At 44.1% G+C, this 14,186-nt stretch overlaps 1 protein-coding gene across 4 annotated transcripts in view; it reads left to right on the plus strand.

The window, feature by feature from the left end:
- Window positions 1-14,186, plus strand: part of rabgap1l (RAB GTPase activating protein 1-like) — a 249,462-nt gene that overhangs the window by 11,654 nt on the left and 223,622 nt on the right. For all 4 annotated transcript variants that reach the window (XM_056275886.1, XM_056275888.1, XM_056275887.1 and 1 more), the window contains exons 2-7: window positions 3,528-3,789; window positions 3,959-4,127; window positions 10,189-10,399; window positions 11,287-11,461; window positions 11,605-11,765; window positions 12,098-12,208. In XM_056275886.1, coding sequence (XP_056131861.1) covers window positions 3,652-3,789; window positions 3,959-4,127; window positions 10,189-10,399; window positions 11,287-11,461; window positions 11,605-11,765; window positions 12,098-12,208 — 965 coding nt within the window. In that variant the 5' untranslated portion in view covers window positions 3,528-3,651. The remainder of the gene's footprint in view (window positions 1-3,527; window positions 3,790-3,958; window positions 4,128-10,188; window positions 10,400-11,286; window positions 11,462-11,604; window positions 11,766-12,097; window positions 12,209-14,186) is intronic.

Here is a 14,186-nt window from a genome sequence, read left to right on the forward strand (position 1 = left end):
GCCAACACATTGCGATAGGAGAAGGGAACTCTGATTTCAAATCCACCTGCTGCCTTGTAGGTTGATGCCTCTTTAGTCAAAGGCTAGGAGAAGGTAACTCTGAATTCAAATCCCCGGGCACAGTCTACCCAGCTGGCAGTACCTGGAAAGGGCAAACCATGGGGCGGCTCCGCTCAGTCAACTTGGCAGCGGTTCCGGCAACCGGCAGCTCTGTTTGTCAACTCGGCAGCAGTTCTGGCAAAAAGCAACAGGATTCTTCTGTGGCCGTCTCAGCTACGCTGTGCCACCGAACAACAGAGGATCTTGCCAAGGGACAAAATGGAGCACCAAGTGGTGTCATCATCTAGGGTGCAGCCTCACATATGAGGCTGCTACGGTGCAGCCTCATATGTGCCCCTGACCAAGGTCATGGGAGGAAATAACTGGAGTTGGTCCCCGGGCGCTGCACGCCGGCTGCCCACTGCTCCTGGCTGCACAGCTAGGATGGGTTAAACGCAGGGAGGACATTTCATTTGTATGTATGTACAAAATGACTAATAAAGAATATTCTATGCTATTCTATTCTGTTTTATTCTATTCTAATAGTGGGTAGGACCTCCCTCAGCTGCACATTCATGCTGTTAATCTCCCATTCTACCACATCCCAAAGGTCTTCCATAGGGTTCAGATCCGATTACTGAGAAGGCCACTGAAGAACATTGACCTCATCGTCATCTTCATGAATTCGGTTTGAGACAGTTTTGCTTTGTGACACGATGCATCATCATGCTGGACGTAGCCATTACAAGATTGGTAAACTCTGGCCATGAAGTACACGGTCAGTAACAATACTCAAATAGGCTTTGGCATTCAAGCGATGATGGATAGGTATTAATGGGCCCAAAGTTTGCCAAGAAAACATTGCCCACACCATGACACCATCGCCACCAGACTGAACTGTTAACACAATGCAGGTTGGGTCCATGGTTCATGTTGTTGGTGCCAAATTCTGACCCTACCATCTGTGGCTTCAGCAGAAGTTGAGAGTCATCAGGCTGTGTTTTCCCATTCTTCTTCAGCCATCCAGTTTTGGTGAGCCTGTGTCCATTGCAGCCTCAGCTTCATGTTCTGGGCTGACAGAAGTGGAACCTGACATGTTCTCCTGCTGTTGTCGTCCATCCGCCTCAAGGTTTGAGGTGTTGTGCGTTCTGAGATGCTTTTCTGCTCACCACAATTATACAGAGTGGTTATGTGAGTTAACGTAGCCTTGCTGTCAGCTCGAACCAGTCTGACCATTCTCCGTCAACCCCTCTCATCAACAAGGCATTTCCAACTGCAGAACTGCCTCTCACTGGATTTGTTTCGTTTTGCTACACTATTCTGAGTAAACTCTAGGGACTGTTGAGCGTGAAAATCCCAGGAGACCAGCAGTTACAGAAATACTCAAACCAGCCCGTCTGGCACCAACAGTCATGCCACAGTTGAAATCACTGAGATCACATTTTTCCCCCCATTCTGATGGCTGATGTGGGCATTAATGGAAGCTCCAGACTCATGTGGACAAGATTTTATGCACTGCACTGCTGCCACACGATTGGCTGATTAGATCCATCCATCCATTATCCAAACCGCTTATCCTTAACTCAGGGTTGCAGGATGCTTGAGCCTATCCTAGCAGTCATTGGGCGGCAGGCGGGGAGACACCCTGGACAGGCCGCCAGACCATCACAGGGCTGACACAGTCACACCTAGGGACAATTTAGTACAGCCAAGTCACCTGACCTACATGTCTTTCGACTGTGGGAGGAAACCAGAGCACCCAGAGGAAAGCCACACAGACAAGGGGAGAACATGCAAACTCCACACAGAGGACGACCCCCCAAGGTTGGACTACCCTGGGGCTCGAACCCAGGACCTTCTTGCTGAGGCGACCATGCTAACCACTGCGCCACCGTGCCGCCCCAGTCTGTATATGGACATGAAATACAGTCAAATGAAAAATAAAACATATTTCAAGAGAGCATCGGCCTTTTTCCTTTTTGTCATTTCTCTTCAGCCTGTAGCCGTCTTCCTTACGTTTTTCTACTTCAGCAGTCAAGTGTTGTGTAACAATGTGGTGGCACCGGGGCAGCCATGATACAGAGCCACTCAGCCAAACAGTCCCTGTGGTGATGGTGATCAGTTAGTTGGTTGACAGACACGCAACCTTTAAAACAACACTCCACTTCGATACAGCGATCAGTATGTAAAGCAGCTTGCAGTAACAAAAAATAAAAAGCCACATGTTGGCATCTGGGTAGCTTGGCGGTCTATTCTGTTGCCTACCAACACGGGGGTCGCCGGGTCCAATCCCCGTGTTACCTCTGGCTTGGTCGGACGTCCCTACAGACACAAATTGGCCGTGTCTGCGGGTGGGAAACCGGATGTGGGTATATGTCCTGATCACTGCACTAGCGCCTCCTCTGGTCGGTCGGGGTGCCTGTTCAGGGGGGAGGGGGAACTGGGGGGAATAGCGTGATCCTCCCACGCGCTACGTCCCCCTGGTGAAACTCTTCACTGTCAGGTGAAAAGAAGCATCTGGTGACTCCACTTGTATTGGAGGAGGCATGTGGTAGTCTGCAGCCCTCCCCAGATTGGCAGAGGGGGTGGAGCAGCGACCAGGACGGCTTGGAAGAGTGGGGTAACTGGCCAAGTACAATTGGGGAGGAAAAGGTGGCAAAAAAGTCATGTGTCTTTTGTTTGCCATTCTTCTGTTGTAATTAATTCACCTGGATACTAGAAGAAGGCAGCATGGTGGTGCAGTGGTTAGCGCGGTTGCCTCACAGCAAGAAGGTCCTGGGTTTGAGCCCCGGGTAGTCCCACCGTGGTGGGTCGTCCCGGGTCGTCCTCTGTGTGGAGTTTGCATGTTCTCCCCGTGTCTGTGTGGGTTTCCTCCGGGGGCTCCGGATTCCTCCCACAGTCCAAAGACATGTAGGTCAGGTGAATCGGCCATACTAAATTGTCCCTAGGTGTGAATGTGGGTGGGTGGTTGGGGGTGGGGGGGGCCCTGTGATGGCCTGGCGGCCTGTCCAGGGTGTCTCCCTGCCTGCCGCCCAATGACTGCTGGGATAGTTTCCAGCATCTCTGTGACCCTGAGAGCAGGATAAGCGGTTCAGATAATGTATGGATGGATGGGTGGGTGGATGGATGGATGGATGGGTGGGTGGATGGATGGATGGTTACTAGAAGAAATGGAATGAAGCAGGAAATCATATAGACTTGGCTAAGATGTGCACAAACCAGCAGTGAGTGACAGATCTACATTTTTGTGACTTTGGCTGCGCTCAGTTGGATGCAAAGCTCGTTACATCAGTAGGATGATCAGAGTCAGGAGAAGCAGCTTGCAAATAAAGAAAATCATTTCAGAAGGAAAAAAACAACGTAAAACAGCTGTAGGTGAGGAACACACTGGATTTAGATGTGAGAGTCTCCACATGATGAGAATGTGGAAGAACCTTTCAATATCAGTTCATGATGTGTGATGAAATGTAATGTCGCTTCCTGTTTAGGGTCTTATAGGGCTGCAGCACGACAACTCCTCAGGCTGCCCTCAGAGGAGAGGAGAGGAGAGGAGAGGGGGGGAGAGGGTCACCCCTGGTGCTCTGTATTGACCTCTAGCGCCTCCAGCCAGCCATGGACGACAGCTCCTCACTGGGAAAAGTGAGCGGCTCCACTGAGTCTGTAGCCACCGTAACCAGTGAGGAGTTTGTTCTGGTTCAGCCCGGCGGTGCCGGCTCATCTCCAGGCTCCGAGAGCAAGCCCAGGCTAAAGGTCTGTCTGGCTGTTGCACATGTGTATGTGTGTGTGTGCATGCATGTTTGTCTGTCTATCTTTGACTTATTTAGTCTAGACATGGGCTGTGTCTGACCCAATGTAAGATGATCCCTCTCTCTCTCTCTCTCTCTCTCTCTCTCTCTCTCTCTCTCTCTCTCATGTATAGATGTCGTTGAACGGTAGTGACCAGCTGGAGAAGGCTATGGAGGAGGTGTTGGAGGATGAAGATGGGGTGAATGAGGAGAAGAGCAGTTTGGAGGACATGGAGAAGCAGAAGAAGCCTGGGGCTCCTGGGGCCCAACTACAGGGCATGCTGCTGGATTCCAGTCCACCCGGTAAGGTTCTGGATGTGGGCAGTGGTTAACTGCGTTGTGGTGATGGAAGTGTCTTTGTTTTGTTGAACACCAGAAGAGACTGAAGCTTCATGTGAACCATCACAATATTCACCTGTACTGTATCAAGTAGTGTGTGAGTGAGACTGGGAGCAGTTGAACTGGCTCATACTGGGTCATAGTGGTTCATATTGTTGCTCAATGACTCATACTGGATCCATTGTGTGGTATAACGGCAAGGACAAACTGACCCAGACCTCTGGGAATAAACATCAGGCAACACAACTGCTGACACCTGAAAGTTGAGCAAGGCACTACCACTACCAGGGTCAATGGTTCTATTCTCTTTGTAACATTAGCAGGGTTAGGGGTTCTATTTCCTGTAGAGAAAGGCACTAATGTTAGCGGGGTTGGGGGTTCTATTCCCTGTGTGACATTAGAAGGGTTGGGGGTTTTATTCCCTGTAGAACAAGGAACTAATGGTAGCAGAGCTAGGAGTTCTATTTCCTGGGTAATGTTAGTGGGCTTAGGGGTTCTATGCCCTTTGTAAAGTTAGCGGGTTTAGGGGTTCTAATCCCTGTAAAAGGTCAGCAGGGTATTTTTTTTTCCTACAGCATTTACGTGTACCAGAATGCATTGGTGCATACTAGCTTCTGTTTCATTGTCCATAGAATCCTCTGTGCTAGTATTGTGTGATGTCATTTCCACCATTGGCAATGTAGCTTAGCTGAGAGAACGAGGATGTGTTTTCTTTTTAACAGTGTGTTTAGAGTAAATTAGAGTGTTAGAAACCCTGCTGATATGTCGTTAGACTGCACCCCAGAGATGCAGAAATGATCAGGAACAACTGCAGGTGAGTTTCTTGTGCTATCCCTGTTGTAGATAGACAGAGATAATAATAATACTTAATAATAATAATTTATAAGATAAGGTTGAAAATCTGTGAATTTTCCCTTTTAAAGTCATGTGGTCAATTTTCTTAATGTTCTCATATGTACGCAATGAACTCAGTTATTTTGAAACTTTTAACTGTAATGAGGTCAATCAAATCTCCATAATAAACAAGTCAGCTGCTCATCCTTGTCAGAGGTCAAGCTCTTGAATTTTGGTGCTGAATTATTGCTTGTCAAACGGTTTTCACAGTTATTTCATGTCATTTGTTTTATACTGCACTGAGTACCAGATGGTTTAGTCATCAGTTACAGAAAATTATGCTAAGTTGAGTATTTTATAAGTTGACAGTCACCTTCGTGTAAGTTTCTGAGCTTTTGTGCACATGTTATCGGCCTGTATGGAAATCCTGTCCACATGGCACTCCATGTAGGTAATACCAGAATACTAAGAATGAACTGGAAAGCCAAACTGTCATGATGACTGTGTCCTCGCTGCTGCTTGGAAACTTCCTGATTCACACAGGACTTTGTTTCTAAAAGCTTCTTCAGTACAAGTGGAGTGAGTGATCATTACCGAACCCAGCCAGTGGAGGATTTGATCTTAATGTCAAAATAAGCTCACTTTTGTTCCCCCTCCATTCCTACATGATTCAAATAGACACCAGATACGTAGACACACTATATAGTCAGTCACACACATCATCAACTCCTCGCTTACAAAGGGTGTGTTCCCCCTGCATTTAAGCAAGCTCGGATCACCCGACTGCTCAAAAAACCTACACTCAACCCAGCCCAGTTTGAAAACTACAGACCGGTTTCACTCCTACCCTTTCTATCAAAAATGCTTGAGCGCACAGGCTTTAACCAAGTCTCTGAATTCCTTTCTGAGAACAATCTGTATGATCCAAATCAGTCTGGCTTTAAGTGGGGTCACTCTACCAAGACTGCACTGCAGGGTCAGTACTTGGTCCCCTTCTCTTCTCAATATACACCTCCTCACTTGGTGCAATATCTGCTCCCATGGTTTCTCATACCATTGCTATACTGACAATACCCGGCTCTTCCTGTCATTCCTGCCAGATGACCTCACAGTCTCAGCATGGATATCGTCATGCCTTGCTGATATGTCTGCATGGATGAAAGAACGACATCTTCAGCTTAAACTATCGAAGACGGAGCTCCTTGTCATCCCAGGCAGTCCATCCTTACAACAACAGATCAATATCCAGCTCGGATCAACCCAACTCATGCCCACAATGTCTGCCCGAAACCTGGGTGTCTACCATGATTGATGACCAACAAACCTTTAAGGTTCACATGGCCTTGATTGCTCAGTTGTGCTGATTTGCCCTGCACAACATCAGGAAAATTAGACCCTACCTGTCTTGTAATATCACACATTGACTACTGCAACTCCTTACTGGCAGGTCTCTCTGCATGCACTTTCAAACCTCTGCAAATGACCCAGAACACGGCGGCGCATCTGGTCTTTAACCAACCCAAAACAGCACGTGTCACTCCGCTGTTCATATCCCTCCACTGGCTCCCAGTCGCTGCCGGCATCAAATTCAAAATGCTGGCTTACAAAACGGCAACTAAAACGGCTCCCGCCTACCTGAACTCCCTCATTCAGGTCTACACTCAGTCCTGCTCACTATGCTCTGCCAATGAAAGGTCCCTGGCACTTCCGCCACAACAGGGCCCTAAGTCACTAGCCAGACTCTTCTCTTCTGTAGTTCCTTGATGGTGGAATGAGTCAAACTCCATTCAATCCACTGAGTCCCTCTCCATCTTTAAGAAGATGAAGACCCAGCACCTGATGGTATTACTATATATATATATATATATATATATATATATATATATATACACTACCGTTCAAAAGTTTGGGATCACCCAAACAATTTTGTGTTTTCCATGAAAAGTCACACTTATTCACCACCATATGTTGTGAAATGAATAGAAAATAGAGTCAAGACATTGACAAGGTTAGAAATAATGATTTGTATTTGAAATAAGATTTTTTTTACATCAAACTTTGCTTTCGTCAAAGAATCCTCCATTTGCAGCAATTACAGCATTGCAGACCTTTGGCATTCTAGCTGTTAATTTGTTGAGGTAATCTGGAGAAATTGCACCCCACGCTTCCAGAAGCAGCTCCCACAAGTTGGATTGGTTGGATGGGCACTTCTTTGAGCAGATTGAGTTTCTGGAGCATCACATTTGTGGGGTCAATTAAACGCTCAAAATGGCCAGAAAAAGAGAACTTTCATCTGAAACTCGACAGTCTATTCTTGTTCTTAGAAATGAAGGCTATTCCATGCGAGAAATTGCTAAGAAATTGAAGATTTCCTACACCGGTGTGTACTACTCCCTTCAGAGGACAGCACAAACAGGCTCTAACCAGAGTAGAAAAAGAAGTGGGAGGCCGCGTTGCACAACTGAGCAAGAAGATAAGTACATTAGAGTCTCTAGTTTGAGAAACAGACGCCTCACAGGTCCCCAACTGGCATCTTCATTAAATAGTACCTGTTAGAGCCTGTTTGTGCTGTCCTCTGAAGGGAGTAGTACACACCGGTGTAGGAAATCTTCAATTTCTTAGCAATTTCTCGCATGGAATAGCCTTCATTTCTAAGAACAAGAATAGACTGTCGAGTTTCAGATGAAAGTTCTCTTTTTCTGGCCATTTTGAGCGTTTAATTGACCCCACAAATGTGATGCTCCAGAAACTCAATCTGCTCAAAGAAGTGCCCATCCAACCAATCCAACTTGTGGGAGCTGCTTCTGGAAGCGTGGGGTGCAATTTCTCCAGATTACCTCAACAAATTAACAGCTAGAATGCCAAAGGTCTGCAATGCTGTAATTGCTGCAAATGGAGGATTCTTTGACGAAAGCAAAGTTTGATGTAAAAAAAATCTTATTTCAAATACAAATCATTATTTCTAACCTTGTCAATGTCTTGACTCTATTTTCTATTCATTTCACAACATATGGTGGTGAATAAGTGTGACTTTTCATGGAAAACACGAAATTGTTTGGGTGATCCTAAACTTTTGAACGGTAGTGTATATATATATACACACACACATACATACACACACATACACACACATACATATATATATATGTGTGTGTGTGTGTGTTCCCATACACTCTATGCATTGCCTTTGTGCACTGCCTGTTGACACCTATGTCCTATTGGACTTGAACCTAGATTTTTAGCACTTACTTGCATTGTTGTCTCCTGACTAGATCCTTGCTTGTGTTGTATGAACTCTCAGATGTACGTCGCTTTAGATAAAAGCGTCTGCTAAATGAATTGTAACATTGTTACATTGTAACATGTAGAAGCACTGTATAGACACCATAGAGCTACCATATAGTCATGTTATATAGCCACCATATTGTCGTGTTATATAGCCACCATATAGTCATGTTATATAGACACCATATAGTCATGTTATATAGACACCATATAGACACCACATATTCATGTTATATAGCCACCATATAGTCATATTATATAGCCACCATATAGTCATGTTATATAGCCACCATATAGTCATGTTATATAGACACCATATAGTCATGTTATATAGACACCATATAGTCATGTTATATAGACACCACATATTCATGTTATATAGCCACCATATATTCATGTTATATAGACACCATATAGACACCATATAGTCATGTTATATAGACACCACATATTCATGTTATATGGACACCATATAGACACCATATAGTCATGTTATGTAGACACCACATATTCATGTTATATAGCCACCGTATAGTCATGTTATATAGACACCATATGTTCACATTATATAGACACCATATAGTCATGTTATATAGAAACCACATATTCATGTTATATAGCCACCATATAGTCTTGTTATATAGACACCATATATTCATGTTATATAGACACCATATAGTCATGTTATATAGACACCATATAGTTGTGTTATATAGACACCATATAATCATATTATATAGACACCATATAGTCATGTTATATAGACACCATATAGTCATGTTATATAGACACCATATATGCATGTATTATAGACACCATATATGCATGTATTATAGACACAATATATTAATGTTATATAGACACCATATAGTCATTTTATATAGATACCATAGAGATGCCATATATTCATGTTATATAGATACCATACAGTCATGTTATATAGACACCATATAGTCATATTATATAGACACCATATAGACACCATGTTGTCATGTTATATAGACACCATATAGTCATATTATATAGACACCATATAGTCATGTTATATAGACACCATATAGTCATGTTATATAGACACCATATATTCATGTATTATAGACACCATATATTAATGTTATATAGACACCACATAGTCATGTTATATAGACACCATATAGTCATGTTATATAGACACCATATATGCATGTATTATAGACACAATATATTAATGTTATATAGACACCATATAGTTATTTTATATAGACACCATAGAGACGCCATATATTCATGTTATATAGATACCATACAGTCATGTTATATAGACACCATATAGTCATGTTATATAGACACCATATAGACATTATATAGACAACATATTGTCATGTTATATATACACCATATAGTCATGTTATATATACACCATATATACCCCATATAGTCATGTTATATAGACACCATATAGTCCTGTTATATAGACACCATATAGCCATGTTATATAGACACGCTATAAACACTTTGCATTCCAGTGTATTTCCTCTGTCTGAAGAGTTGTGTTCTTGACACACTGTAAATAAACCAGAGTAAGAGAAAGATGTCGAATGTAAACACATCATGGATTATTTCTAAGACTTTATTTAATCTGTATGTTAATCAAGCCTCCTTCTTCTTCACCACACCAAAGTTCCCCAGTACAACCAAAGTCTTCTACTGATAGATGTTCCGCTAGCACGTATAAGGTTTAGGTTAGGTGCCTTGCTCAGGGGTTATTTAAGCAATCTCCGTTACTTATTCACTTTCACTGACCAGCTTGTTTTCAACTGTTCCAGGGAGTTAAGCCAACAAAGCTTTGATTTCACACCTGTTTGTCTACCCACTTAGTTAAAAGCATGGCACGGACATGACCTTTAACTGCCTTTGTGTCTCTCAGAGGTGTCAGCAGGCCAAGCTTTGTCCAGCCCGGTGATGCCAGAGGAGGACAATGTCCAGTTCTCCAAGCTGTCCTACCTGGGCTGTACCTGGGTCAAAGCCCCCCGCAACGAGCCCGAGGCCCAGAGAGCCATGGCCACCCTGCGGGCCGAGAGCGCCGTCCCCATCCCCGTCACCTTGCACGTACCCAACAGCCCTGAGGGCTGCGTCAGGTGCGCGTGTGTGTGTGTGTTTGTGTGTGTGTCTGGTGCTTCATGCTCTGTCGTCACGTTTTCTGCAGGAATTAGGTTTTTAAAAATGTAAACATGCATTTCAATGACTGTATGAATGCTTTATCATATAGCTGGAGCACTCAACCATATGCCACTGAGGGCCGTGTGCATGCCAGTTTTCATTCCAGCCAACACTAAACCAGCTGAGTTCCCTTTTCACACCTTAACCAGAGTTAAAGAGTTGGTTTATAATAAAACACAAGTAATTGTCCTGGTTCTCTATTCTGCATTTTTCAGTATACCTGGTCTGCCTACTTGGTTGGAAATATGCTCATCGGTTTCCTCCCAGTTTGTGTGTATAATTCCAATGATTTGTCATCAAGTTTGGGAAATTGGAGCTCTCCAAAATCTAATATTTCTCCATTTTACTCCTGTTTCTGGATCTGGATGTCTGCTTGTCCTTGGTTCTGTTCGACTGGCACTATCATGTCGCGCTGAACTTTGACCTGTTGAGCTGGGTTTATAAACAGCATGTGGGTGTTGCTCTGTGCAGAACACCTTGGTTCATGCGTGGTCCACCCATAGACAATAATGGGTTCAACACTGCAGGAGTGGAATTTGTGTGTTTGATGTAAAAGGTTTTTAAGACATCAGTAGAAGTTTCTATTTATTTTTCTGAGCTCTGCCTTATAACACAGAGTGACTATAGACACAAATATATTCCTCCATCCATCTGCTGTTTTCCCTCTGGCTGTCATGACTTCACATCTTTGTCAACCAGGATCATCATAGGATCACAGATACTGATTGACCCGTGACCTTGTAAATCATATAAAAGTGTGTGATAATCCACCTTTCCTCATCAAGTAACAGAGCTGCCTCCCCAGGATCATGGACCAGGCCACGGGGACAGAGATCGCCTCCTTCCCCATCTACAAGGTGTTGTTCTGCGCCCGTGGCAGGGAGGGTTCTCCGGAGAGTGACTGTTTCTGCTTCACTGAGAGCTACCGCAGCTCCGAGGACTTCCAGATTCACGTCTTCTCCTGCCACATCAAGGAAGCTGTGAGTCATGGAGCATGCTCAGAGTCCAACATTAGATTCTGAAGGAAGATGAAGTGATAACACCAAACGGCCACAGGGGGCCGCTGGTGCATAAAAACTTTCTGAACCGTTTAATTAAATGTTGTTTCTCTTCTCTTCTCCAGGTGAGTCGAATTCTCTACAGTTTCTCCACGGCATTCCGCCGTTCCTCTCGTCCGGCTCCAGATGTCAGAGATTCTGCTCTGACCTCTACCACTAACAGTGACCTCTACACCTTTGCTGTCTCCCTGGAGGTCAAAGAGGATGATGGCAAAGGCAACTATAGGTCAGCATAGAACCCCCCCCACACACACACATACACACACGCATGCACAGACAGACACACAAACACAGATCCCTGGATAAACATGAACACTGCCACTAATTCAGAACAAACAGCTTATTTGCATATTCATTTCTAAAGACATCTATTTTTTGATTGATTATTGTTCTCTTATTGTCTGATACTGGAGACAAAATAACAAGGTAGCCTTGATTAATAGAGTAGGTACAAAAGCACAGTTATGAAGCCCTTTTTAGTGTAAAAACAGGAATCCAGTTCTTCTGAAACATTCATGCTGCTGTGATTAACGCTTCATTTGTCCTTCTCCTCCACAGCCCCGTTCCAAAGGACCGAGACAAGTTCTACTTTAAACTGCGGCAGAGTGTTCAGAAGAAAGTGGTGGTTTCAGTTCAACAGATGTGCAACAAGGAGCTGCACATTGAGAGGTGAGCTGGTCTGATACAGTTCAATTCAGTTTATTGTCATTAAAAACAATGTGCAGGGACATGTTAAACATGAAATGAGGGCTGCGGCTTCACCAAACAGTGCAAGACAGACACACACAAACACAACAACACAGTATAAGATATACACACATGAAGACTTAAAAGAAGGAAAAAAAAAAGCATGAGTATAAACATATTTACAGACATTCAGTGGGTGACCAGGTTCAGGTGGGCAACAGCTTGTGGAAAGAAGCTGTTTTTGAGCCTGGTAGTGTGGGCTCTGAGGCTCCTGTAGCGCCTCCCAGAGCACAGGGGGGAGAACAGTCCATGGTTGGGGTGGGTGGGACCTCTGCTGATGCGCAGACCCCTTTGAAGGCAGCGTTTGTGATAAATGTCTTTTATGGCTGGGAGCTGGGTACCGGTGATATGCTGGGCCGCCTTGACGACCCGCTGCAGAGCTTTCTGGTCTACTGAGGTGCAGTTGCCGTACCACACTGAGATGCAGATGGTCAGGATGCTCTCTATGGTGCAGTGGCAGAAGTTGGTGAGAATTTTGGGGGATAGACTGGCGCTACTCAGCCTCCTCAGGAAATGCAGGTGTTGTTGGGCCTTTTTCACAAGGGCCTGGGTGTTTGATGTCCAGGAAAGTTCCTTGCTGATGTGGACTCCAAGGAATTTAAAGCTGGAAACACGCTCTACTTTCACCCCATTGATGTGTATGGGGGAGGGTCTGCAGCTTCTAGACCTCCTGAAGTCCACAATCAGCTCCTTCATCTTCTACAAACCCTCCAGTTCTGGCTGGTGTTAAACTGGAAACTCAGAGACGCTGCTCTTTCTCATGATGAGGAAATATCAAGCAGATTAAATAACTTGTAGCAACCAAGGAATGAAGCAGTTTTACTCAAAGCTTTGTTTGAATAGATGTATTTTCAATGTTTTCTTGTGTGGTGAGTAAATTAATCTCTAATCTTCATCATCAATGTTGGAGAAAGCTGTATGTGCTGAGGAATAGGAAAGGTGAATGTGATTTGAGGGATATGGGTACAGGAGGGAACAGAATTTCCTCAAGTAGCTAGACCTCCGTCTCATCAAGTTGACGGAGAGATTGGAGAAACTCATCAAAAAAAAAAAAAGGTTAATGAGAACATTAGCCGTACAGTAATAATGGATGACTTTGTACCCAGAGCTTGACCTTGAAGGAGACTGTTTATTTTTCTTTAATGGAAAGACTCACTGCAAATGCATGTATTAGAGTCTCTGCGTCAGCCATAGAGAGGAAAGAATTAATTTTAGCCATGTTACATAACTGAAAAAAATGGCAGTCTTGGTGATTTCTTTAATGTGCTTATCAAACGAAAGGCTGGGATCAAATTTAGCACCAAGATTTTTGGCTGCCACATGGTGAAATCACAGAGTTGTCGAGCGTTACTGGTACTTGATCAAGTTGGTGTCTATGTCTAGTAGGGCCAACGACCAGCATCTCAGGTTTATCCAAATTTAAAAGCAGGAAATTTAGAGGCATCCAATTTTTCACAGCAGCCAAATAGGCCTCTATAGATTTGTCATTGGAGTATGATCATCAGTACTTATAGGCACATATATCTGAGTTTCATCCACATAGCAATGGAAATGTATTCCATTACTTCATATAATTTGGCCAAGTGGTGAAATATTAAGAGAGAAAAGTAGAGGGCCAAGAACCAAGCCCTGAGGTGCGACATATTTAATGTCAAAGAATTTCAATTCAATTCAATTGAAATTCTTTGATGTTTGATGTTGTGGGAGTGCAGGAATGAGGAGACGGAGAGGTCGAGTCAATTCCGTTTACTCGCCACACAAAACGACACCGATACAGCACAATCTCTCGTGGCAACCAGCTAACCGCTAGGCCACTGCAAACATGGCTCACCCCGGAAACTCTAAGCAGTGCCTACGTCAGCACTCTGAATGTCTGCCTTAAAGGAGCAGTAGCCCCTGG

This window comes from Lampris incognitus, chromosome 3 (genome assembly GCF_029633865.1).
Source record: "Lampris incognitus isolate fLamInc1 chromosome 3, fLamInc1.hap2, whole genome shotgun sequence".
NCBI classification, from domain to species: Eukaryota; Metazoa; Chordata; class Actinopteri; order Lampriformes; family Lampridae; genus Lampris; species Lampris incognitus.